The following is a 26,819-nucleotide window of genomic DNA, read 5'->3' as shown; positions in this document are numbered from 1 at the left end:
AGGACTTCAGAAGTAGCAGAGAAGTCTTCAGGGTAGAGGTGGGGTTTATGCTGGACCCTCATGGATGGGTAGCATATAGGTACGTGCTGAAAGGACCTTTTAAGCATAAGGAATAGCAAAGGTAATGGTAAGTCTTTGACCCGCCTGTTCCAAAGTCAGAGGGAGGCCAGCAAAGAACTATTCTGGTATTATCCTGAATAAGTCTACTTTGGATGAAGCAGAAGCATTGCAAAGAAGGGGTACCTCAGGAGAGACTGGTTTTAGCTAGATCATGGGGAGCAAAATGCCCACCGAGGAATTTAGATTTTATGTAGCAGCTCGAGACCTGTCTCAGGGGCCTCCAGAGCATCTATTTTCTACAGAAGGGGACATCAGAGTTGTATGTGAAAAAAATTAATCTGCAGGTACGTGTAGCATGGAATGGAGTGAGGGGAAACTGAAGACAGGGATAGCAGTGCGAACAATATAAAGCTATTCTAAGCCAAGGCCACTCCATGGCCAGTGAAGATGAAAGGTATCATAAAAAAATGGGATGACAGGACTTAGGTTCAGAATGGGGGTTGGGGAGGGGGTGGAAACTTGGTGACTGACCAGGGGATATTTAAGGGGAAGAAAATGTGAAAGAAATGAAATAGGAGCTGGTTAGTCTTGCCCCCCCCCCCCCACCTTTTTTTAAACTCTGTCACCACAGATAAGCTTTTCTAGTCTATACCAGAGTTTCTCAAAGCCACAGTGACGTTTGGGGCCGGATAATTATGGGGGCTGCTGTTCTGGGCACTGTAGGATGTCGAACAGCATCCCAGGCCTCTCTCCGCAAGATGTTGGTAGCACCCTCTATAGATGTCACAACCAAAACTTGTCTCCAAACATCGCCAGCTGTCCTGTGGTGAGCAAAATTGCCTCTGGTTGAGAACCACCAACCTGAACTGTTGACTTCGTTTTGTACTCGGGTTCAGCCTATTGGCTTCAGAAATTGATGGATCTATTTCATTCTTTTTAAGGTTAAGTCTTTTGAGAAGGAAAGGCAAACAGAGAAATGCGTGCTGGAGTCTGATCTTATAGACTATGTTGTGCAGAAACTCAGGACTAAAGTCAGTGATGAAAGGACTATCAGGTAACAAAGGCCCAGAAAACCAGCTGTGATACCTGTAGAACTTCCGTGCCTTTTTTAGAAAAATCAATTTGATCCTTTTGGGAAATAAAGATTCATCAGGATAACTTTTAATGGACCATTCTGTTGCTTCTGAAGAACTCAAGAGTTGAAGTATACGATCCCCTGTATAAGACTAATCCTACTTTCAGTGTTCCTTTCTCATAACATGTCAGAGATTGCTTTATCAGTTTGAAAGTCCTCAGGAGCCAGAATTATCTTACTTGGTCTGTTATGCAGCAAATTTTGGTAGTATTTTGTCAATATATTTGAAAGATCTAATATATTCTGGGAAAAGATCTCATATTAAATGTACACTGGCTCAACTCTCTGGATAGGAATTTAACAAAGTTAAAAACCTTAAAAATTAAAAAGAAAGACCCATTAATATTACTTTCAGGAATTTATAGCAAAAATTATCCCATGGGGGTATGTGAAAGATGTCTATCAAGGCATTATTTATAACAGCAGTTCCAAACTTTTTGGCCTTAGAAGCCCTTTATATCCTTAAAAATTATTTGAGGGCATCAAAGAATGTTGTTTATGTGGGTTGCATCTATCAGTAATTTGGTAGAATTAAAATGAATATTTTAAAAATATTTTTTTAAATAAACCAATTACATGCTAATCTAAATGACATATTTTAATGAAAAATAACTATTTTCCAAAACCAAAGAAATTTAAGAGGAGCAACACTTTCATTTTTTACAGATAAACAGACAAAAATGGAAAAAAAATGCATTAACACTTTGATAGAAAAAACTAGATTGTCATCTGCTTCTGCATTCAATCTGTTGTGCTATCACCCATCATATAGTCTCTGGAAAACTCCAGGACACACTTGTGAGAGGATGAGCATAAAAAAAAGAGAGAAGTAACATTTTAGGATTGTGGTGAAAATTGTCTTGACCTTACAGACCTCTGAAAAGGGTCTCAGGGGCCTCCAGAGGTCCCTGGACCACACGCTGAGAAATCTCTCACTTATAGTATCACAAAATCCATTCTAGAAGATTGTTTGGATTATAGTAATATAGTGAAATGTTATGCAGCCTTCAAAAATGATGATTCTAGGAGCCAGGCCTGACTGGCTCAGTCAAAAGAACATGTGACTCTTGATCTCAGGATTATGACTTTGAGCCCCATATTGGACACAGAGTTTACTTAAAAACAAAATTTTTTTTTAAATGTTGATTCTAGTAAAGCTGAATTTATTGACATGGAAGGATGTCCATAGACAACATATACGATCCTATTTTTCTCAATCAAAATACACAGTCCATATATAGGCTGGAATGACGTACCAAATTTTTAATTGTAGTTATTTCTGGTTAGTGGGATTACAAGGGATCCTAATTTTCTTAAGGCTTTTTTTTTTTTTTTAATAAATGTGTAACTTTTACATATATGCTCATAATCAGAAATACTTTTTTTGGCTTCTATCAGTGATTCTCAAGTAGGGGACACTTGGCACTGTTTGCAGACATTTCTGGTTGTTAGAACTGGGGGTGCCGCTAGTATCTAGGAGAGATCAGGGGTGCTGCTGCTTCTACAGTACATGGGACTGACCGCCCAGACCGCCAACCAAGAGTTATCTGGCCCCAAATGTCAATAGTGCCAACAGTGAAAAATCCTGGCTTCTATGAAATAAACATTCTTACTCTCTTCTCCTTCCCTCACCCTGCTTGAGTAAATTCCCATCTGCACCTAGCTTGAATAAGTTCACCAGCGCGCTTTCTCTGAAGGCATATAATGTTCTGGAAGTCACCAGATATTAGGATTATGGATTTTAAAAAATAGAGGTTTAGAAAGCATAAAATACTCAACTAATTAATAGTACAGGTGAACATTAAGACACTTAAAAGGCCAGATGGGATTCAGTTTTAGCAGGGAAAGGTTTAAAATCTTTCCTCCATGTGCATGATTACTTCCATGTTTTCCCCGAGAGAACTATTATGTCTCTCAAAGGCTATAAACTAATTCAGTCTTTAAAAGAATGTCCATTCACAGCTTTTGAAAGAATCTCCTTGTTTACTAAATGTTCTCCTGTGGGAGATCACCAAGGTTGCTGCCATAATAAAGGTGGGGCATGCCATTGCTAATGTTTCCTTGTATTGTGAGGGGGGCGGAAAGAACACCCATTAGATTTCATTGAAATTAGCTTCTTATGTTGAGCCAGGATTTCAGACATAGCTGAATACATCAAAAGGTTGTCTTTAGGCATTTGTTAATCTGAAATGACATCCTTTATAATTTTTACTTGCTGTTGACCAAACGCAAAATTAAGTTCAAGTTTTGTTATTTTTCTTCCACTAATAACCACCATTTAGTTTTTACATTTAATAGAAAAAATGGCTCACTTTATCTGTGTTTTGCTTTATTGACTGTTTTGTAATTGTTTTTGTTTGTTTTTAGAGAAGCTTCCGATAATCTTGCAGTGCAAAATCTGAAGGGGTCATTTTCTAATGCTTCAGGTATTTACTAATTATGATCTGAACATAATCGTGCTGTGTGTGTGCGTGCACGTTTGCGGTAAGCACTAATGACTGTGCTGCCTCCTTGCTGCATCAGAAATACATCTTGAAAGTAACACATACTGTTAAATGTACCAGCTGGAATTTTTCTCTGTGCTTTGAAACCCACATCCTAGAAAAAGATGGGAAGTTTGGTGATTCCTCTGATCCTAATACATCCCTGTCTTACTGTCTTATTTTCACAACTGGTTTAATCTTCCTTTGGCTCGGTTTATTGTACAGATTAAATGTGGATAATTTTCCTGGAAATCTTCCCCACACAGAAGATTGAAGAATAATATGTTGAAATCCCTTGAGAAAGACACTGTGTATGCATTTTGTTTTCTTGAAAGCCAAGAGGAACAGTGGTGATAGTTACATCTTTAGTTTCACCACATCTACCAACCTTACTGAAAAAGCAATGTCCCAAGCATTGTCCACAAGACAACTTATTTGGCTTTTAACAGAACTGGGTCTTTTTGGTTTGTTTCTGCTAGCATTGACTTTCTGCCACTGTCGGTTTTCAAATACTTTCAGGAATTTAGAATTTGAGGGATAGTTAAGTGTGATTTTTTTTCCCCCTTAAGGTCACCAGGTTTTGGTGACACATATAGCCTCCCTGTGCCTTAGTCACCTTCCACCCCACCTCCCACTTGAGGAGAGAAGCCTGGTAATTTTGACAGAAGCATCAGGGTTCTGGGCTCCTCCAGGTCAAAAACCAAGCGCAGACAGAATCTAGCCCATAGAACAACACCAGAGCGGCTTCTATGAATATCCCTGCCATCTCTGTGGTGTGTTACAGAAAGTGGGTGGGATCAGTTAAGACCATACATTCTGAAACTTTCTGTTTCAGGTTTGTTTGAAATCCATGGAGCTGCTGTTGTTCCCATTGTGAGTGTGATCGCCCCAGAGAAGCTGTCAGCCAGCACTAGGAGGCGGTATGAAACTCAGGTACACAGTTCCCTCAGCTTTCTCGTGTAAGCTACAAAGGAGGAAGAAAATAGGAAAGGAAGTTAAGAAACAGAGTTTCCTGGAAATATTTTCCTCCTCACTTCTGTAACTTGGTGGCTTCTGAAAATTCATCAACTCAGCTATCTCTGGTGTTAGGATTCTGCCCCATTTGCCCTCCAAAGAGGCATCCGTGTATGTTGTGGGCACCTAGAAGCACCTTCTGTCAGAGTTATTAGATCTAAACAAAGACTTCCTGGTGTATGTCTAATGGCAGAAAGGGTTGGGTTTTGTTCTGAATAACAAAGCACATTGAGATCTGTTCCAAGACTTGGGGCAGGTTTCTGTCTGCATACATGTTTTTGCTATCTGCTGTATGCCGGATTTGGTGTGAAATACCATGTAAAATTTAAAAGACATATGGCATGGCCCAATCCTCAGAGTTTATAAAACCTAGAAGCATATGCAGGATACAGTTGGGAGAACAACAGAGAAGTAACAGAATGCTGCATTAGGCACACTGAATAGGAGTGTTAGGAGTGTGCTACATACAGACACAGGGGCGGGGTGGAGAGCAGTGTCTGCACGGATGATAGACGAAGGCCTCCTGGAGGGAATCCCTGATGGATTTAAATAGGTAGGGGAAAGAAATAAGGGCAGTCCTCACACTCATGAGCCCCGTCAGGACACTGGCCTAACTTGGGAAGTGAGTGAGTGTTACAGAACAGTCATTATGTAGAAATGCGTTTAGACAAATATAAAAGATGACCTCATTTTGCTATGCTCTCCTGGCTGTTTCTCAGGATGTTGGATGGTGACGCATTTTCACATCTTTCTGTTGCTTTCAGCCCCCTTGAGTTCCGTGTCCTCACTGCTGTCACCTTCTTCTTTTTCCAAATGTAGCTTAATAATAAAATCCTTCTGCTCCCACGTACAGTTTTAGTGCCCTGAGCTTAATGCTAAACAACTAAGTAGGTGGAGCATTAAGTTATCAAAACAGACCATAAAATCTCATTTCCCCTGAGATCAGGATAGACTAAGCACTCATCTTTCCAGGGTGGGTTGAGAACAAGTCCTTAGATAATCTTTGGGGGCCCTTCTAGGCCTTAGTTTGTCACTCGTGATGGATGGTTTCCTACAATAAATAAAATGGCAAGAAAGATGGTTTGGGTTGGCAGCTTCTGAATTCTGACAGGTTTTCTTGTTTTAGGTACAAACCCGACTTCAGACCTCCCTTGCCAACTTACATCAGAAAAGCAGTGAAATTGAAATTCTGGCTGTAAGTCTCTTTCTTTAACATTTTGAGAATTGTCCTGTTGTTAAAGTTGTTTCCTCAGAGGTCAGGCCATTTATGCTCAGTGTGCACAGTATTGGGATCCAGGCCTTTTATCACTGATATGAACCACATGCAATCTAAATCTGTAAAAACTGGGGAGAAAACTGAAGGTTCTGTGTTTGTTTCTCCTGTTTTCTTCCTCTGAAAGATGGGGGGGGGGGGCAGGGGGAATAAAAAATCACCATTTTCCTAAAATGTTTCAGACCTTTGCCTCATTAAAAATATACTGAGTGCAGAAAGTAGCAGCAAGCTTCTGGGGTGTAACATGTGAGGACCAGAGATATTAGTTCTCCAGTGCTAACCTCTTACTGTTGCATGGTTCATCTAAGTGTGCTTTATTTTATAGCACATTCGTGTCCCAGACTCTGCCAACCCTATTCATGTTGCTCCCTCCAAACAACACCATTGTCAGGCAGTATGTGCTGCCTTGGGTTCCTTGACAGATAACCTACATTTTTGTGTATCGACAGGTGGATCTACCCAAAGAAACAATCCTACAGTTTTTATCATTAGAGGTAAGCAAGATGAACTCTTGTGCATTATGGCCTTTAAAATTCCAAAGTTTGGGTGTTAATTTGCCAAAACAAAATTAAAATGGCATTATTTTCTTAGTGATACTGAGTATTTTTTGACAGTTCCAGGAATTCAATAACATTGTTCTTTTATGTGACATATATTACTGAATCAGATTTTGAGAGAATCATACTTTTCTAGTGACTTTCTTTTAAATTTCACAGAATATTTCAACATCCTGTATTTTTACTGCACACCTCATATTTTTACTGTGTATCAGGCTCTACCAGGCCTTGCTCTAAGCATTTTTTTAAATTTTTTAAAAATTTACATCCAAATTAGCCTATAGTGAAACAATGATTTCAGGAGTAGATTCCTTAATGCCCCTCTCCCATTTAGCCCATCCCCCCGCCCCACAACCCCTCCAGTAACCCTCAGTTTGTTCTCCATATTTATGAGTCTCTTCTGTTTTGCCCCCCTCCCTATTTCCCTTCCCTTATGTTCATTGGTTTTGTCTCTTAAAGTCCTCATATGCGTGAAGTCATATGATTTTTGTCTTTCTCTAATTTCACTTAGCATAATACCCTCCAGTTCCATCCACATAGTTGCAAATGGCAAGATTTCATTCTTTTTTATTGCTGAGTAATACTCCATTGTGTGTGTGTGTATGCACATACCACGTCTTCTTTATCCATTCATCCATCGGTGGACATTTGGGCTCTTTCCATACTTGGGCTACTGTCAGTAGTGCTGCTATAAACATGGGGGTGCATGTGTCCCTTTGAAACAGCACACCTGTATCCCATGGGTAAATGCCTAGTAGTGCAATTGCTGAGTCATAGGATAGTTCTATTTTTAGTTTTTTGAGGAACCTCCATACTGTTTTCTAGAGTGGCTGCACTAGTTTGCATTCCCAAGCATTTTTCAAATATTAACTCCTTTAATCATAACAAACTCGAAATAGGTACTGTTAACCCATTATATAAATAAAAAGCAGCATTTTACATTTTATGGAGAATGGAAGAAGAGATATTAAGTATCTTAAAAAAAATGTTTTTTTTGAGAGAGAGCACACAAGCAGGGGGGAGGGGCAGAGGGAGAGAGAATCTTAAGCAGGTTTCCACACTTAGCATGGAGCCCAACCTGGGGATCGATCCCACGATTCTGGGCTCATGACCTGAGCCAAAATCAAGAGTCAGACCCTCAACCAACTGAACCACCCAGGTGCCCAGAAATATAAAATACCTTACTCGAGGTCAACCTACTAGTAATTAGCAGAGACAGGATTTGAACCTAGACAGACTAGTAAAATCTATACTTTTAACCTCCATACAATGCTGTCTCAGACTTTCATTACAACTAGGGAAGCTTATTTGTAGAACTAGAGCTATGTATTTTTCTAAAAATAAGTCAAGAATTAAGTGTGTGTGTAAGTTTTTATAGGTAGCACTAAAAACAAGCAATCTGATTTAAAAATGGACATAGGACCCACATAGACATTTTTCCAAAGACATACACATGGAAAGATGCTCAACATCACCCATCATCAGGGAGATGCAAATCAAAACTACAATAAGATAGCTAAATGGAATAAACCAGAGAAAGACAAATTTCATGATTTCATTTATATGTTGAATTTAAGAGACAAAGCAAATGAAAAAAAAAAAAAAAGACTAAGGAACACTCTATAGTTAAGAGAACTGATGGTTACCAGACAAGGGGTGGATAGGTACAATCGGTGAAGGGGATAGAGTACACTTACCATGATGAGCATGGAATATGTATAGAAATGTTAAATCACTATATTATACACCTGAAACTAATACTGTATGTTAACCATACTGGAATTAAAAAAATAAAAAACACTTTTATTTATTTTTGAGAGAGAGAGCACGATCAGGGACAGGGCAGGGAGAGAATCCTAAGCAGGTTGTGCACTGCCAACTCAAAGCCTGATGCGGGCTTGATTTCACAGTGAGATCATGACCTGAGCCAAAATCAAGAGTCAGATGCTCAATGGACTGAGCCACCCAGGTACCCCCAAAAAAGTTTTTTTTTATAAGTAGCCTTTAATATCAAATAGCCTAAAACTTCTAAAAAGTTGAATAAGCATTTCTTCAAATGTATATTACTTTGAGAGAGCATGAGTGGGGGAGAGGCAGAAAGAGGGAGTCACAGAACCTGAAGCAGGCTTCAGGCGCTGAGCTGTCAGCACAGACCCCGACGTGGGGCTCAAACCCATGTACAGTGAGATCATGACCTGAGGTGAAGCTGGAGGCTTAACTGACTAAGCCACCCAGGTGCCCCTGAATAAGCATTCTTAAGGTAACAAACTTCAATCATAGCTGCAGGTGATTTTTTTTAACATCCTATCAAAGAATACTTTTTTGTCTACTCTGTGTTTAGTCACAGATTAAATTAGATGAAAAAAATGAACTTTGCCCCCAAACTAACATTTGATACATTTTTCTCTCGTCATCTTGTAAATAAGCATATACCACTGTGCTGGCAGTTACTGCTTTATACTCCACTCAAATGGATGCACACAGAGGTGTTATTTGCATTTTACACAAGATAAATCAGTAATAACTGGTCTAAAGTCACGTAGCACACTACGGCATTGCTCAGCAGGATCTAAAAAGGAGTCTTGTACAGAAAAATCAGTGCTTCAAAGGAAAAACCCCAACAATCTCCCACCAGTTTTATCTGTGATTTTTTGCAGTACACTTAAATGGCATTGGCATTTCATTAGTGACCCAGAAAAAGCCAGTGAATAAACACTAGTAGATGTCATTAAGTCTTATCTATTTTTTCCTAGTGGGATGCTGATGAACAGGCATTTAATACAACTGTGAAGCAGCTGCTGTCCCGCCTGCCAAAGCAAAGATACCTCAAATTAGTCTGTGATGAAATTTATAACATCAAAGTAGAAAAAAAGTAAGTTACCACTTAGGTATCGCAGGTTTCAGTGTGGGTTAAAACTCAAGGAGGGATTTCGAAATGGCATATTTTATTGTCTTGTCGAGTTCTGATGGCTGATAAGCGATTATGTTGGAATGGCACCGGATAACCAGTAAGGCTTGCCCAGGACTGTGAATCAGTCATGATTTGTCAATAACAGAACCCAGCAGTCCCAGGGGTAGCAATCCCACTTCGAATCTTCATCACCCATGTAACTCCTATGAATGTCTAAATGAAAGGGAAATGCTGTGACTGCTGTGTCGCAGATGTCCTCATGTCAGAATGCCAGTCATTCGTTACCAGCTGCTTACCTCATGTAGGATCCTATACTACAGACCCTTGGCCCATCACCACTTCTGTAAAACTTACATCGTTTTTTCAATGACTAGCCTTACATTAAGCGTTCTAAATTTGTTATTAACTTTGTTCTTCACCCATTATATTGATCCTACCTTTTCTCTTTTGCAGGGTATCTGTGTTATTCCTGTATAGCTACAGAGATGACTACTACAGAATTTTATTTTAATCCTAAAGAATGGTCATTATCTTGTTGAAAGACAGGAGCTTATACTATGAAATGTTGTACATTCACTGTAATTTAAACTTTACATTCTAAGAAGGTGTCCCACAAAGTTGAGCTTTGTAAGTTTTTCATGTGTAATATATAAATTTATCTTTTTGAATATAATAAATGCTTTCATATATCTGCTGCTTTTAAATTGCAAATCTATTAACACTAAAGGTTTTGTGGAGCTAGAACACAACAGCCACGTTTTTTCTTAATCCTAATGACTAAGCACATGACTATGCCCAAACCACCCCAAAAAGGTCCACACCAAGAAACATAGTAATTAAAACAGCCAAAAAGTAATGTACAAGAGAAAACAGTTACATACAAGGGAAACCCTGTAAGGCTACTGGCTAATTTTTCACCAAAAATTTGGCAGGCCAGAGGGAGGGACATGATATATTCAAAGTGCTGAAAGAAAACCTGCAACCACAAATACTTTATCCAGCAAGGCTATCCTTCAGAATAGAAGGAGAGAGAGAGTTTCTCAAACAAAAGCTAAAGGAATTCATGACCACTAAACCAGCCCTACAAGATGTGTTAAAGGGGACTCAGTGGAAAGGAAAGACCATATAGACAGAAGAAAAGTAGAAAGCACAAAAGCATAAAATTAAGTTTATCTCTAAAAATTAGTAAAGGGATTCACAAAATAAAAGGATGTAAAGTATATCCCAAATACCTAGAATGTGGGGAGAGGAGTAAACAATGGGTTCAAACTTCAATGAACAACAACTTAATATAGATTGCTATATGCACAAGAGCTGAGATACTAACTACTAACCTAATGGTAACCACAAATCAAAAACCAGTAATAGGCAAAAAGTAGAAAAAAGAATATGTCTAAGGAAAGCCAGCAAACCGTGAGAGGAGATTAAGAAAGAAACTACAAAATCAACCATAAAACAAGTGACAAAATGGCAGTAAGTACATACCTATCAATAATTACTTTGTAAATGGACTACATGCTCCAATCAAAAGACACAGGGTGTTGGGGCACCTGGGTGGCTCATTCAATTAAGTGTCCAACTCTTGATCTTGGCTCAGGTCACGATCTCATGGGTTGTGAGATGGAGCTCTTCCACTGGGCTCTGTACCGAGCAAGAAGCCTGCTTGGGATTCTCTCCCCCTCTCTCTGTCACTCCCCTACACCTCAAGTGTGCACACACTCTCTCTCAAATAAACTTAAAAAGAAAAGTTAAGGGGCCCCTGGGTGGCTTAGTCAGTTAAGTGTCTGACTTCAGCTTAGGTCATGATCTCGTGGTTCCTGAATTCGAGCAGTACATCAGGCTGTCAGTTCAGGGCCTGCTTCAGATCCTCTGTCCCTCCCCTGCTTGTGCATGTGCTCTCTCAAAACTAAACATTAAAAAAAAAGATTTAAGTTAAAAAAGACATGGGGTGACAGAATGGATAAAAAGGCAAGGCCCATCTATATGCTGCCTACAAGACAGTTCTGTCTTAAAGTCACCTCCAGATAAAAGTGAAGGGATGGAAAAGCACTTAATGCAAATGGAAACAGAAAGCTGGGGTCGCAATCCTTATGTTGGACAAAACAGACTTTAAAACAAAGACTGTAATGAGACAAAGAAAAACACCACATAATAATAAAGGGGACAATCCAACAAGATGTCACCATTGTAAATATTTATGCACCCAACATGATAGCACCCAAATACATAAAAAGCAGGTAATACCAAAGGAAGTAATCGATAGTAATACAATAATAATAGGGTACTTTAACGCCCCACTTACATCAACAGGTAGATAAGACAAAATCAGCAAGGAAACTGGTTTTGAATGATACACTGGGTAAGATGGATCTAACAGATATATTCATAACATTCCATCCTAGAGCAGCAAAATAAACGTTCTGTTCAAGTACACATGGAACACTCTCCAGAACAGATCACATAGTAGGCCACAAACAAGCCTCAAGAAACAAATTATACCATGTATCTTTCTCCAACCACAGTGCTAAGAAACTAGAACTCAATCAACCATAAGAAAAAGTCTGGAAAGAGCATAAAATAACAGGGAAGTTAAATAACATGCTACTAAACAATGAATGGCTCAACCAAGAAATCAAAAATACACAGAGACAAATCAAAGTGAAAATACAATGGTCCAAAATCTTTGGTATGGGCAAAAGCTGTTCTAAGAGGTAAGTTTATACCAAAACAGGTCTACATCAAGAAAAATCTCAACCTAACCTTACACCTAAAGAAACTAGGGGAAAAAGGAAAACCCAAAACCAGTAGAAGGAAGGAGATAATAAAGATTAGAGCAAACATAAACCAAATAGAAACTAACACAATAGAAAAGATCAATGAAACTAGGAGCTGGTTCTTTGAAAAGATAACAAAATTGATATCATTTAGCCAGACTCATCAAAGAAAGACTCCAATAAAAAAAAAAGGAGAAATAACAGCTGACACCACAGAAATAAAAAAGGATTATAATATGAAAACTACATGCCAACAAATTAAGACAACCTAAAAGAAATGGGTACATTTCTAGAAACACATAACCTCCCAAAACTGAATCAGGAATAAAGAATTTGAACAGACCAATTACCAGCAATGAAATTGAATCAGTAATCAAAAAACTCTCAAGAGGATTTCACAGGCAAATTCTCCCAAACATTTAAAGAAGGGTTAATACCAATTCTTCTCAGACTATTGCAAAAAATAAATGAGGGAGGTAAGCTTTCAAATTCATTCTATGAGGCCAACATTACTCTGATACCAAAACCAAATAAAGACATTACAAAAAGAACTACAGGCCAGTATCTCTGTAAAATCTGTGAAAACACAAGATGTAAAAATCCTCAACAAGATACTAGCAAACTGAATCTAACAATACATTTAAAACCATCATTCACCACAATTAAGTGGGATTTGTTCCTGGGATGCAGTAGTGGCTTGGCATTCACAAATTAATCAATGATCAAATGATACATCAAGAGAATGGATAAAAACCATATGATCATTTCAATAGATGCAGAAAATGTATTTGACAAAGTACAACATCCACTCATGATAAAAATCCTCAACAGACTAGGCTTAGAGGGAACATATGTCGACATAATAAGGATCATACCTGAAAAACCCACAGCAAACATCATTCTCGATAGTGAAAAAGTGAGATCTCCTCTGAGATCAGGAAAAAGAAAAGCTCTCACCACTTTTAGTCAACTTTGTACTGGAAGTCCTAGTCACAGCAACCAGGTAAAAAAAGAAATAAAAAGCATCCAAACTGGTAAGAAGTACAACTTTATTCACTACTTGCAGATGTCATTAACTACTACATATAGAAAACCCTAAAGGCCCCACCAAAAAACTACTAGAACTGATTAATGAGTTCAGTACGGTCACAAGATACAAAATCAATATACATTGCATTTTCTATACACTAACATTTCCACTGCATTTCTATACACTAACAATGAAGTAGCAGAAAAGAGAAGCTAAGAAAACAATCCCATTTACAACTCCATCAACAACAAAATACCTATGAATACACTTAACCAAGGAGATGAAAGAACTATACTCTGAAAACTATAAACATATATATACTCTGAAAACTATACAACACTGATGAAAGCAATTGAAGACGACACAAATGAAAAGACATTCCATGCCTATGGATTGGAAGAACAAAGATGTCCACACTACCCAAAGCAATCTACAGATTCAATGCCATCTCTATCAAAATACCAACAGCATTTTTCACAGAACTGGAACAATCCTAAAATTGTACAGAACCACAAAAGACCCCATAATAGCCAAAGCAACTGTGAAAAATAAAAAAGTGGACCTATCACAATCCCAGATCTCAAAGTACACTTACAAAGGTGTAGTGATCATAACAGTATAGTGCAGATACAGAAATAGAGATCAATGGAATAAAATAGTCCAGAAAGAAAACCATGCTTAATGCTTACATAGTCAATTTTTGACAAAGGAGGCAAGAATATGCAATGGGAAAAAGTGTCTTCAACAAATGGTGTTGAGAAAAGTGGACCACTTTCTTACATCCTACACAAAAATAAATTCAAAATGTATTAAAGACCTTAATTATGAGACCTCAAACCACAAAAGTCCTACATGAGACCACAACTAGTCATTTCTCTGGCATCGGCTGTAGCAACATTTTTCTAGATATGTCCCCCGAGGCAAGGGAAACAAAAGCAAAAATAAACTATTGAGACTACATCAAAATAAAAAGCTTCTGCATAGGTAAAAAAAAAAAAAAAAAAAACACAAAACTAGAGGCGCCTGGGTGGTTCAGTCAGTTAAGCATCCAACTTCGGTTCAGGTCATGATCTTGTGGTTTGTGAGTTCCAGCCCTGCATGGGGCTCTGTGCTGACAGCTCGGAGCCTGGAGCCTTCTTTGGATTCTGTGTCTCCGTCTCTCTCTTCCCCCCGCCCCCACTCGCACTCTGTCTCTCCCTCCCTCAAAATAAATAAACATTAAAAAAAAATTTTTTTTTAATTAACAAAACTAAAAGACAATCTACCGAACGGGATATTTGTAAATGACATATCCAATAAAGGGTTAGTATCCAAAATACATAAGGAACTTATATAACTCAACACCAAAACAAGAGCCTAATTAAAAATGGGCGTAAGACACGAACAGACATTTCTCCAAAGACATACAGATGGTCAACAGACGCCTAAAAAATGCTCACCATCACTCATCATCAAAGAAATGCAAATGAAAATCACAATGAGATATATCACTTCCCACCTGTCAGAATGGCTAAAATCAAAAACACAAGAAACAAGTGTTGGCAAGGATGTGGAGTAAAAGGAACCCTCCTGCACTGTTGGTGGGAAGGCAAACTGGTACAGCCACTGTGGAAACCAGTATGGAGGTTACTCAAAAAATTAAAAAATAGAACTACCATATGATTCAGTAATTCCACTTCTGAGTATTTACCCAAAGAACACAAAACACCAATTCAAAAAGATACATGCACCCCCAGGTTTACTGAAGCATTACTTAAAATAGCCAAATTATGGAAGTAGCCCAAGTGTCGATGGATAGATGAATGGATAAAGCAGTGGTACATACATACACAATGGAGTATTAGTTACAAAAAAGAGTGAAATCTTGCCATTTGCAACAACATGGTTGGATCTAGAGAGTATAATGCTAAGTGAAATAAATCAGAGAAAGACCTATACCGTATGATTTCAGGTGTAGAATTTAAGAAACACCACAAGCAACAAAAAAGGGACAAACCAAAAAACAGACTCTTAACTACACAGAACAAACTGATAGGGGCAAGTTGGGGTCGGGGGAGGGGTGAAACAGGTGAAGGGGATTAAGACTTCACTTATCCTGATGAGCACTAAGTCATGTACAGAATTGCTGAATCACTATACTGTACATCTGAAACAACTGTAACACTGTCAACTATTCTGGAATTTTCACACAATTTTTCCTTTGGATGTAGGTAAACATTAAGAAATCTGATAAAGAGAGGTTGTCCAATAACCCATCATGCAACTCGCTCTCTTGAAAAAATTAAATATTCTTTTTCCCCTCCCCAGAAAATGTCCAAACCAAAGGGCTTCAAGAAATCCGATACCATTTTTAACTTGGAATCGTTATTTCTGCTATTCTGTAATATGTTTATCTTTAAGGCAATTAAGCAAAGTCTCATTTGGCTAGGAGAACCCATTCAAATTTGCCAAAGGAACCATGATGTTAAATTATACGGCCCGTTGGGAAGACTACCCATGAGATAGCACAACTTTTTATAAAACTGTCAGGTTTTAATTCCAATAACCTAGAAAATAGGTTAGTAATCATTGCCACAGACTATTAATAGGGGGTGGGAAAAGTAATAAATAAGATATGGTCAGTGCGGATAAACACAAGTTTAATGATCCATTGTTCTTCACACAGAGAGCTACAGAGACTTTATGATCCGGGGACATACAACCATGCAACACGGACCAATTAGCCAATGCTAAAATACACTTGGCTTCTTACAACTACCCTGTAAACACTGCAGCCCTTCTTCCACCCAAAATGACCCTAATCTCCCAGGAAAAGTTACTACAGGGGAACCAGAAACCTAGCTCTGCGGCCCAAAGTAAAAACCAAAGGAAAACTAGTAGTTCAGCGGTTAGTTGGTGAAAGCAGGAAACCTGGTGCCCTTCACTGTGCTGCTTTGCTCTTCTTACTCTTGCTCTTTTTGTCCCTCTTCTTCAGCCCATCCATGTTAGCTCTCAGTAGGTTGGAGTAAGCCTAAAAGACACACAGCGCCCACTTAGTGGGAAGAGTTGCAAATGGGTGGAGCAGCTGCCTCATTTCTAATTAGCAATAATCACGGCTCGGATAAACCTCATTGGCTACGATACTGCCACTGCGCAAAGCTCATTTCCATAATGAATTCAGGGTAGTCAGTATCAGAAAGCCTACCTACTTGATAAAGCACCGAAGACCATGGGACACGTGTATACTACGGAAAAATGGTGTGAGAGGAAAACACACTCTCACGTGACAGCAGCTTCTGACATTTTTTAAGCCAAAAGGGAAAACTGCAGGCAACTTCTTGTTTAACTATACTACAGAGAACAAATCTGAAGCGGAAAGCAACATCTACCTTAAAAAACTAAAATGGAAGACAACATCGGTGTTGAAAGTAAAATTCAGAGCCTGGCGGTTTCACTCAAACTACTGAGAAAATGTAAGAAATATCATTCTTAACCCACTGTTCAATTTGTGCTCACCCTTGCCCTGAGAAAGGGCATATAGGGTACACCAGAAACTCACCATCTGGAACTTGTTCACTTCTTTGGAGCTCACCTGGAAAGGGGAAGGAAAAAAAAAAAGGTCCACCCTTATTACTCATGTAAGAATCCTCTGTCTCACCCCAGGCAACAACTCTTGAAAACAACATAACATCTTAAAACAAAACCTCTTGAAAACAACCTAACAGCGTAATCTTGAAAAAATCTCCTTCCAATTTTAGGGGTCATAATACACCAACGGCTGTTTTCCTACTCTACTTTGCCAGAGGAAGAAGCAAAGCAGCTCTGTACTTTTTTCCACCTGAGAATTGTACCAAGACGAGAAAGAGGTAGAAGGGGGCTCCTAAAGAAGCTATGCTCCTCCCTCTGAAGTTTCTTACACACGTGGCACCGACTTTCTCCCTGGATTCTAGAGATGTCAGAGAACTTTGTTTTAATATTTTGTGCAAATTACATTTAAACTACTTCCTCCCCGCCTTATGTTAAACCTACTTCCATTAATTCAGGCCTATTTAAACAAAATGCAAGCCAACACAAGAGAAATTCTACTTCTGAAGATTCCTAAAGTTTTCGCGTTTCATGATACCCGAGTTTATTTTTTAAATCCACAAGTTTGCATTACTATAAAAGTCCTCTCAAGATAACTGACAAAGGGAAATTTATCAACCAATTATGGTCTACATTCTCGTAAGGACCCTATACTGATGTAATTAAAGGGCAGTGCGGTTCTGCCCCAGCAAAGGAAAGAAGTAATTCATTCAGAATCCAGGAAGTCTTGTTGCTACATATTTGCTGTCAACCACAAACACAAGGGAATAATCAACTTACAAGTAAAATCATCTGGTACCAAGAAACTGTTCATTGACGGCCCAACACGGTAAGGGAATTAGGCATCAAATATTTATGCCAATTCCTCCTTACAATGCCACTATGAGTAAGGACCGATCTGCTAATTTTATTTCCACAAAAACTTCAATAGAATAAATGTTTGACTTTTTCAATTTAATTTTGCTCTTGACTTTCCTACTACTAAGGTATTAAAAGAAGGCCCCCATCCCAAAACAGCGGGAGAGCTAAACCCTTACAAACCTTAAAAACAAAAACCTGCTTCAGCTATGCCCCATCCTCAGTGAGGTTCAAGTCTTCTAACTCCAAAACTGTAGTATCACGAATCCAACTCACCACGGTGCTGATCTTCTTTTTCCCATCAGTAGCTCTTAACAGACACTTGTTGTCGGAGGGCTCAAAGCCCTCCACAGAACCTTTCCTTGGAATGGGTTTCGTTCGACCGTCATCTGCATGAAAAATACATCCTGATGAACACAGCCACAGAAGTTAACAGGCAGACAAAAAGTGAGCATGGAAGGCATAGAAAGACGATACGTAATTCACCTCCACTGCTCTAGTTCTGATAACTACATCATCCGCTATCACCAATAGCTTGGCCAAACCTTGGGTAACTACTTGCTACTCCCACGACGGGAACATAGTAACAGAAAAGCAGCTTAAATCTCACTAACGGCGGGGTTTGGAATCCTTGACCAAAAAAAAAAGCTCTATTTGGGGCACACTGTAACCAGAACCAGTTTGGGTGGCTAAGTGCCGGGGGTCGCACGCACCACAATCCCTAACGCTCCCGTCCCCCAGCCCTGAAAGTGCACACTACAGGAAAAGGAAGGTAGGGAACGGAGGGGATGCGCGGCAGACGGATTCCGCCCTCGGCTCCGGAAACTGGGAACACCTGGCACCCCGGCCGGGGCATCACTCGGCTTCCCAGCTTCTTTCTGGCCCTGCCGCGTGGACAGCTGCTTACACTTCTTCAAGGTGATGAACACGCTGCCCGACAACCGGCACTTCTGGAAGAGTCTGGTCAGCTCCGTCAGGAACTGGAACATAAGCCAGGCCCCGTTAAGCAGTCCCAAATCCTCTCCCCGTCAAGTCCTAGTCCCTCCCGCAGCAGGAGACAGAGGCCCCGAGCTAAGCCCCAAACTACATCCATCCCTCGGCCAGACAGCGCTGGCTTTACCTGCTCGCTCTCCAGCAGCACCATCCCAGCGCCGCTAGCTCCCCTGCGTCAGCATAAGACCCAAGCAATTGGAGACGGAAGTTTCACCCAGGCTGGGCGGGACTTCCGCTATTAGGTTTCAACTCTCTTCCACCAATCCCTGCCTCTGTCCTCGCCCCTCCCTCCGCCCGCGCCTGCGCTCTGGGACGCCCCCTCCTTCCCAGGAGAGGAACCACCCACAGGGCCCTGGAGCAGTCGGGGTTTTCAGAGACGCGGTGTTCTCGGTCCGGTCGTGGTGCCGATGTGAGGGAGCGTGGAAGAGGGATTTGATGGAAACGTGTAGTTTTGTATATTCAGTGTATGTTGAGCAAATTACATGACAGTTCAGTGCTTCAGTTCCCTCAGCCTGTAATAATGGTATCCAATTCACAGCATGGTTGTGAAGAGTAAATGAGTTTATTGGAATTTACCTGAGATAGTGCCTGACACCCAGAAAGTGCCCGATAAGCATTAGCTGTTTTGTTATTGTTGTTTCCATTATCATTGTCATCATTATTATAAATTCCCACGGTGGTCCTCTGAACTCTCCCTCTACTCTGACCACGCTGGGTGGCCCTAAAGGCTGACCCCAACTCTAGCATGAGGGACTGGAGCCCAGTCTTGGTTTTACCTCTGGATTCAGTCAGAAGACCTGCATATCAGGCCCCAGTTCTCCCAGGAGCCAATTTGAACCCTAGGCCCTCTGTGAAGTCAAGCATTTAATCATGCAAGGGGGTTTTACTGAGGGCCTCCTGCCTGTGCCAAACACTGTTGTAGGGGATGGGGATTCAGCAAGATAAACTACGTTCCTGGTTTCCTGGAACTTGGGTTCAAAGAATAGGCAGGAAATAAGTAAGAATAGCTTCAGATGCTGAGTGCTGTGAAGACAACTCACTAGGGTGATACAAATGAGAGTGAGGTTGGGGTCAGGGAAATCTCTTAGAGTAGAACTTTGACCTAAAAGCTAAAGGGAGCAGCCATTCAAAGAGCTGGGGACAGAGTGTTTCAGACACAGGGACTGGCTAGAACAGAAGCCCCAACAGGGGAGCAAATTGCTCTATATGCACAAGGAGGAGTGAACAAATATGGAGAGGTTGGAGAGATTGCAGGTGACCAGCTCACATAGGGCCTATGGCCGTGTAATTTTGGATTTTGTTGCAAGCACAAAGAGAAGCTTCTTGGTTTTTTTTTTTTTTAAATGTTAATGTTTATTCATTTTTGAGAGAGAGAGAGACACACACACAGTACGAGTGGGACAGAGGCAGAGAGAGAGGGAGACACAGAACCCAAAGCAGGCTTCAGGCTCCCCAGGCACCGCTTTAAAAACTTTTTTTTTTTAAGTTTATATATTTTGAGAGAGAGAGCAGGGGAGGAACAGAGGGAGAGAGAGAGGATCCCAAGCAGACTCTGTACTGGCAGCGTAGAGCCTGACATGGGGCTTGAACTCATGAACTGTGAGATCATGATCTGAGATGAAATCAAGAGTCAGATGCTTAACTGAGCCACCCAGGAGCCCCAAGAGAAGCTTCTTGTTAAGGAAGTTTTAAAAAGGACAGTGACAACTTAATTTACATTTTAAAAGATTCCCACCCCACCCCCTATCTGTGGTGTGGAGAATGCACTGTAGAAGGACAAGGCAGGAAATGGGGAGACCAATTAGAGGGTTGTATTAGCTTCCTATTGCTGCTGTAACAAATCACCACAAACTTAAACACCTAAAACAACACGATTTTGCTCTTTTATAGGTCTAGAGGTCAGGAATCTAAAATCAATGAGTCTGCAAGGTTACGTTGCATCTGGTAGCTTCAGGGTAAAATCTGTTTCATTGTCCTACCAGAAGCCACCTTCATTTCTTGGCTTGTGGCCCCTTCCTTGCTTCATTACAACCTCTTACTTCCAGTACATCTCCTGCTACTTACTCTGATCCTACTGCCTCTCCCTCTTATAGGGACCTTGTGATTACATTGGGCCTTTCTAATAATCTCCCCATCTCAAGATCCTTAATTTAATCACACCCACAAAGTCCTTTAAACATGTAAGGTGACATATTCACAGGTTCCCAGTATTGGGCCATAGACATCTTTGATGAGTAGAAGGGGCTACCACAGAGGTTACTGCAAAAGTGCAGGTATTAGTACGTTTGCAATCAGATGAGGATATACTTTGAAGGTAGAGTCAACAGGATTCAGGCTCAATTAGATGTGAACATTGCAAGGAAAAAGAAATCAGGAATGAATCAAAAGTTTTTGACTGGAGCAACTGGATGGATGGTGGTGTCATTTACTAAGTAAGGTAGGAAAGACCAGGGAAGTAAAAAGTTTTGTAAGAAGATTAAGAGTTTTGTCTTGGTCATGTAATAACTGAGATTACATGTTCTTTTAAGCTTCCCAGACCCAATTCCAGTGCCAGCGGGGCAGTGGGGGGTTCCCTCACACACAACACCAAGCAATTCTGACACTATCTACCCAAAGATAGGATCAGAATCCACAGGTTAAGGGTTCAGTCCTGTAAGACTGTACCTTGACCTCCCACTTCAAATGCTAGTCGCTAGCCCAAAGGATTCCAACGACCTCCACCTTAGATTCGATAAATTTGCTACAGCAGCTCACAAAACTGAAGGAAACACTTAAATTTCTCAGTGTATTAAAGGATATGATAAATGTTAATAACAAGACACCCATTTCACCTTTATGACTCTGAGGTGTTTTCAGGAACCGTGGATGAAGACCAAATATATCTGAGAAATATATTCTGAATATTTGGTCATCTGAATGACCAAATATATATTTCTTACAAATCATTACATCATGCATGTCCAAGTGGAACTATCAAAAAAGCAGCTGAATATACATATTTAGAGCCCAGCAAAGAGGTAAAAGTTATACATAAAAATTAGGGAGTCATCTTCATACCTCATGGGACTAGAACAGATGAGAATAGTCTGGTGAATATCCCTCCTATTGGGCTGCCAGCACAGGACCACTCTGTGATGACCACCACTATGAATAGCCTTTAAAAAGCCCTGGGTCTTGGTATCACTAGTTCAGAAGTCAGAGTCCTAGTTGGGATCCCCAGTTTGGCCAACCGTAGGTCTAAGCTTGAGCCTAAGTCCTGGGGACAGGTGAGAGAGTGACCCTTTTATTTTACTTGCTTTTCACCAAGACCCACATAATGAGAGATTACAAATAGATTCAGATCCTAGCGAACCAAAAGTCAGCTTCGGTCTGCTACACAGAATCAATAGCCTAGGGTGAGAAGTGGGCAAAGGGTGCTGGACATTTGAAAGAAAGTTCATCAGAGAGTGAACATATTTGAGATGTGTTGTCAGATTGCCAGGGAATGTAAGGGCCCACTTGATATTTGTGTCATCAGTTTACATGGAACCAGGTACAGTGCTGTGTTGATCTATGGGTTGGCCTAAATGGTGACCAATGTACTCTGAAATTCTATCGTTCATTGAACATTGAGCAATGTTCTTTCAAGCCATGAGGTTGGTCCTGGGGGCACCTAGGTGAAGGAAATGGCCCTGCCCTTAAGGAGCACTGAAGGCCATTATTCATCTGGGGCCTCATCTTCCCATGGGCTCAGTCACACCTCAGTTCCAGTAAAGAGTCAACAGTCCTGCCAGCCATCCAGCATGACATCTCAAGCCTGTCCCATGACAGAACAAACCACTCCAGTAAGAGAAATACCCAAGTCTTCCAGTTTTAGCATCACACTTGGCCCAGTACAATTCAGCTACTGAAAGGGTGTCCTTTGGACTCTATTTTTCTGTGGGAAGTGACTAAGAGCACATGTTCTGAAGTCCAGTGGATCTGGGTTCAGATCCTACCTCTGCTACCTATTAAATATGTGACCTCAGGCAACTTCTCAAGGTTCCAAATCTCTTCATCAACAAAATGACAATAATACTCATAGATGTTATAAAGATTTTATAAAATACTAAATTTAAGAGCCTTAGACTTGCTCTAATAGGGCAAATATGGATACTTAAATTTAACTGAAATAAAATTAAATAAAAGAAAAATTCAGTTCTTTAATCTCACTAACCATATTTCAAGGATTCAATAGCCACATGTGGCTTGGGTAGTGCAGATACAGAGCATTTCTATTATGATAGATTCTATTGGATAGCACTACAGAATATGTCAATAACATTGATGCTAGCAGTAATGAATGCTCAATAATGGCAGTAAACAACAGTGTTACTGTTTTTACAGCCACATTCCATCATTTGGATACCACCATCTTGATTCCCACCATTATCCTAATATCACCACTATTGTTGGCTAATGTTTTTCTTTAAGTTGACTCATTTTATGAACAAGTGTATGTAATACCATATTCATAGGTGGGAAACCAGTATCATTAAATAATGAAAGGCAGCACAAAAATAACTCCTATGAAACAAAATAACATCTGTTATTAAAATATAAATAAAAAAAACAAAACAAAATAACAATACATAAAAATAAAAATAATAAAAGCAATAATAAAGTGAATTGCTTTGTAAAAATATATATCTGAAAACAAATTCTCAATGAGAAACAAATGGAACTGTTTATGGTCAGTCAGGAATGTAGTCAGCCCAGTGAACAATGAAATTAAGAGACTATGTCAACAAGACATGGTTAAATTTTAATGTTTTCAAGCACCCCAAATCCTACCTTGCCATTAAGTCGGTGGCTTTTGGCCCTTGGAAGCTGGGTCACCGTCTCCGAGTCACGCAGCCAGACACCTTCCTGCTCCTTCTCCCTCACCCCAGGAGAACTGGGAAATAAAAATGGCTCCCAAATCCCCTCCCACATCCTGAAGCCTTCAGCAAAGGTCCAAGCAGCACTAGAACACCAGCATCTACTTGACCAGCCTTAGCTGCTACGGAAAACCTGGGAGAGAAAAATCCCCCATGCTTCTCAGCAGTATAGGGGCCCAAGGGTGAGGAGGAGTGGGTGTCCTGCTTGTGCCGCCTGAGATCATCCCTACCGAATGCTCTGGTCACACGTGTCCTTTCCTCAGACAGATTACAATTTTATTAGGTGTTATTTAGGACTGGGTTTGACTTAACGGTCAAGGGCCTTATTTAGGTTAAGGTTGATTAATTTACAGGTGCAGTTACTTAATGCAATTAAGCTTTGCGATGCCTGGAATATAGAGTGATGATGATAAACACAGATACCACGTTCTGGTGGCCTGAGTTTGAATCCCAGCTCTACCTCTGCTTGTCCACATGACTGGAGGCAAATAACATGACCCTTGTGAAAAGATAATTTTATAAGTAGGTTTTTTTTTTAACTTTTACTGTTTATTTTTGAGAGAGAGACAGAGTGTGAGCAGGAGCTGAGAGGGGACACAGAATCTGAAGCGGCCTCCAGGCTCTTGAGCTGTCAGCACAGAGCCCAACAAGGGGCTCGAACCCATGAACCACAGATCATGACCTGAGCATAAGTCAGATGCTTAACAACTGAGCCACCCAGGTGCCCCAAAGATAACTTAAAAAAAAAAAAAAAAAGAGGTGAAGTCATGACTCTCATATTCAAGTTCTACGTCTCTTATTATTATTACTGAGAGAACCAGGTAGATATTGCAACCCATTCAAAGGAGAATCCAAAGAACAGACATATTTATAGAACAGAAATATTGAAATGAATTTGTAATGGAAGAAAATTTGAATTTTCCACAAGACAGGACGGTTGAACAGAATTCATTTGCATATCCAGAGACAAGAATCTTTGCCATCAGTTCTCTATAACCTACAGAGTCGCAAACTGCCTGAAAGGCAATGGAAGTCTATAATCGAATGGCACAGAATGGTGTGCCTCTAAACAGCACGTAGTTTTCCATTGGAAACACCCCATTAATTTTTTTTTTTTTTTGCTTATTCCAAATTTACTTAAATTCTTCTGTGCCTCAATTTCCTCACCAGTAAAATAGGGATGTGATTCAAGGGCCTGTCTCACTGTGCCATGGGAAGCAGAAAATGAGCTAAGGTATGCATTAGTACACCCCAGTCACTTAGATGGGAATTGGGGCTGTTCTCCCTTCCTATTTGTCAAGTGGATTCATTCCACGGGAGTAGATCACAACGCAGCACGCATGGATTTGTGCCCACCTTGCCAGATGTTGTGTTAGTTTGACTGCTTTCCAATTTCACTCTGAGGGAGGGCCACAGGTTCTGAACTGTCTCATGTAGGCACAGTGCGCTGACTTTGAGGTCAGCTCAGGATGAGGGAAGGAAAGAGGGAATCAGGAAAATGCAGCAGAGAATGGAATTGGGTGGGTTTGGGTTCAGGGTGACAGGAGTGTGTCTGGAGACCCCCTGAGTCTGTTGGAGGTGGTTAGCTCTGGTGGAGGCATCCTAGAGATGACCAGAGGGAGGTGAGGGTATGTCCTGGGAGTCTATGTAGTGCCCAGTGTGAGCAAATAGCCTCTCTATAGCCATGGCAACCACACTCCCTGGACCGAATCCAACCAGATACTTGGACCTACCATTCCTTTATTCTTTCCTTCAGTCAGTCCATCGACAAGTGTTCACAGTGTATCTTCTTGAGAGACTTTGGGCTCTGGGGACTTCTGCTCTTCCTGTGCCACTCCGGTGAAGTCCTGGATTTAGTGTCCTGGAGAAAGAGCATGAGAGCCCTGGACTGGGGGTCAGGGGACCTGGGTCAGCCGCTGGTCCCTTACTTTGTGTGGGACCTTGTTCCAGTTACTTATCTTCTGTTTGCTCTGAATAGTACCTATCCCGAAGGGTTGCTTTCGGGTTTCAGTAAGATAATCCTTGCAAGAGACTGACTCAGTAAGCACTGAAAAGATACATTAAAAAAATTTTTTTCACCATTAGGTTAAGGACTTAGACTTGATTGCTATGGTCACTCCCACTTCCAAAATTATGAGAGCTACTTCTTCTCTCCTAAGGGCCCTCCCTCCAGGTGGGCATCTCAGGGGCGAGAGAGCCCCACGGCATGCAGCGGCAATTTGGGGCCAGCAGGGGACGCCCTGACCTCGCCAGACAAGTGCAGCTGCAGGGAGTCCCAGACTTCCCAGTCCTTGTCCCATCACCAGGGACGTAAGGACATCCAAAGTTTTCAAAATCACTTCTACCGAGGCTAGAGGTGTCTGCGTCACGGACACGAACGTTTGTCGATCATTGAGCAAGGACTAAATCAGCACCCTCTCATGCCAGGCACTACTCTAGGTTCTGGGGTCACAGGAAGCCGACCCCGTTCTGCATTAGAGGAGGCATTGCTTTTTTTCTTAGGTAACAGCTCACTTACACTTATTGAGAATTTACTAAGTGCCAGGTTCACTTTAGGTGCCTTAAATAGATTCTCTCTTGAGCCCTCATAATGATCCTGTGAGGTGAGCGTTGTTTTATGCTCATCTTCCGGCTGAGGCGAAATGAAGTGCCCTGGTCACACACCAGTAAGAGGTGGAATGAAGATTTGAATCAGGGCGCATTGCCTTCAGGGCCACCCACCTTGATGCTCGGTCTCCGTGCAGGAGAGGCAAATGAGCACAGCCTGAAACTTTCAGATGTCCCAAAGAGGTGCTGGGAAGGGAGCAGGAGATGGTGAGAAGGGAGGGAAGAGTTGGCCAACTCTGGGCAGAGTAGAAAAACCCAGGACTCCACTCTCCACCTATCACCATCCCCTCCCTCCTCGTTGGTATGTATCCCCATCCCAAGCCCTACCCCACCACCACATGCACTGGCAGAATCCTGCCTTCTGGTCCTTAATCCTCGGATTCGAGGCCCAACTCAGCATTGGCTGAGACAATTGGCTCAGCATGGCTGTCTCTCAAGGAAAGTCACTTCTCTGATCCCTATGGCCTCCATTTCCTCAACAGTAAAATGGGAATATCTTCCTCCACTGCTACGTGGGAGTTAAATGAGATAATGTATATAAAAGTACTTGATAAGTGAGAAAGCCTGGTAGGAAGGCTGTGTTTCATCATTATTTCCCCCTCCTACTCAGGCAGTGCCCCGAGTACAAATTTCAGTCCTCCAAACACCCTCCCCTCCACCCC

At 40.9% G+C, this 26,819-nt stretch overlaps 2 protein-coding genes and 1 pseudogene across 5 annotated transcripts in view; 1 reads left to right on the top strand and 2 right to left on the bottom strand.

The window, feature by feature from the left end:
* EIF2AK4 (eukaryotic translation initiation factor 2 alpha kinase 4) overlaps positions 1 to 10,159 on the top strand; it is a 97,600-nt gene extending 87,441 nt beyond the window's left edge. Inside the window, exons 33-39 of one of the 4 annotated variants that reach the window (XM_047075334.1) lie at positions 1,002 to 1,114; positions 3,563 to 3,621; positions 4,514 to 4,611; positions 5,819 to 5,887; positions 6,415 to 6,459; positions 9,276 to 9,394; positions 9,887 to 10,157. In XM_047075334.1, the coding sequence (XP_046931290.1) occupies positions 1,002 to 1,114; positions 3,563 to 3,621; positions 4,514 to 4,611; positions 5,819 to 5,887; positions 6,415 to 6,459; positions 9,276 to 9,394; positions 9,887 to 9,944 (561 nt within the window). In that variant the 3' untranslated portion in view covers positions 9,945 to 10,157. Of the gene's footprint in view, positions 1 to 1,001; positions 1,115 to 3,562; positions 3,622 to 4,513; positions 4,612 to 5,818; positions 5,888 to 6,414; positions 6,460 to 9,275; positions 9,395 to 9,886 lie in introns of those variants that run through there. The other 3 variants (XM_047075335.1, XR_006961302.1, XM_047075336.1) reach the window with 3 other exon arrangements.
* Positions 10,160 to 15,859: 5,700 nt separating this feature from the next.
* Positions 15,860 to 18,869, bottom strand: SRP14 (signal recognition particle 14). The gene is made up of 5 exons (XM_047075333.1): positions 18,780 to 18,869; positions 18,567 to 18,639; positions 17,936 to 18,048; positions 16,776 to 16,808; positions 15,860 to 16,247 (listed from the first exon to the last, which is right to left on the bottom strand). Exons 1-5 carry the CDS (start codon positions 18,801 to 18,803, stop codon positions 16,158 to 16,160), a joined length of 333 nt encoding a protein of 110 aa, XP_046931289.1. The 5' UTR covers positions 18,804 to 18,869; the 3' UTR covers positions 15,860 to 16,157.
* On the bottom strand, positions 16,182 to 16,377 carry LOC124509064 (uncharacterized; annotated as a pseudogene).
* Positions 18,870 to 26,819: the final 7,950 nt, after the last annotated feature.

Source organism: Lynx rufus, unplaced genomic scaffold (assembly GCF_022079265.1).
Source record: "Lynx rufus isolate CCGP_SWC_20201006 ecotype Redwood Valley unplaced genomic scaffold, mLynRuf1.p SCAF_13, whole genome shotgun sequence".
NCBI lineage: Eukaryota > Metazoa > Chordata > Mammalia > Carnivora > Felidae > Lynx > Lynx rufus.
The sequence above is the reverse complement of the archived record's forward strand: the minus strand, read 5'-3'. Positions and strand labels throughout refer to the sequence as shown.

Bases quoted from the DNA above. Each gene is read 5' to 3' on its own strand.
- SRP14 (XM_047075333.1), bottom strand. From the start codon at position 18,803: ATGGTGCTGCTGGAGAGCGAGCAG. The intron at 18,640-18,779 runs GTAAAGCCAGCG...CTTATGTTCCAG, and splicing joins TGCTGCTGGAGAGCGAGCAG to TTCCTGACGGAGCTGACCAG. The intron at 16,809-17,935 runs GTGAGTTGGATT...TCCCCTTTCCAG, and splicing joins AAAAGAAGATCAGCACCGTG to GTGAGCTCCAAAGAAGTGAA.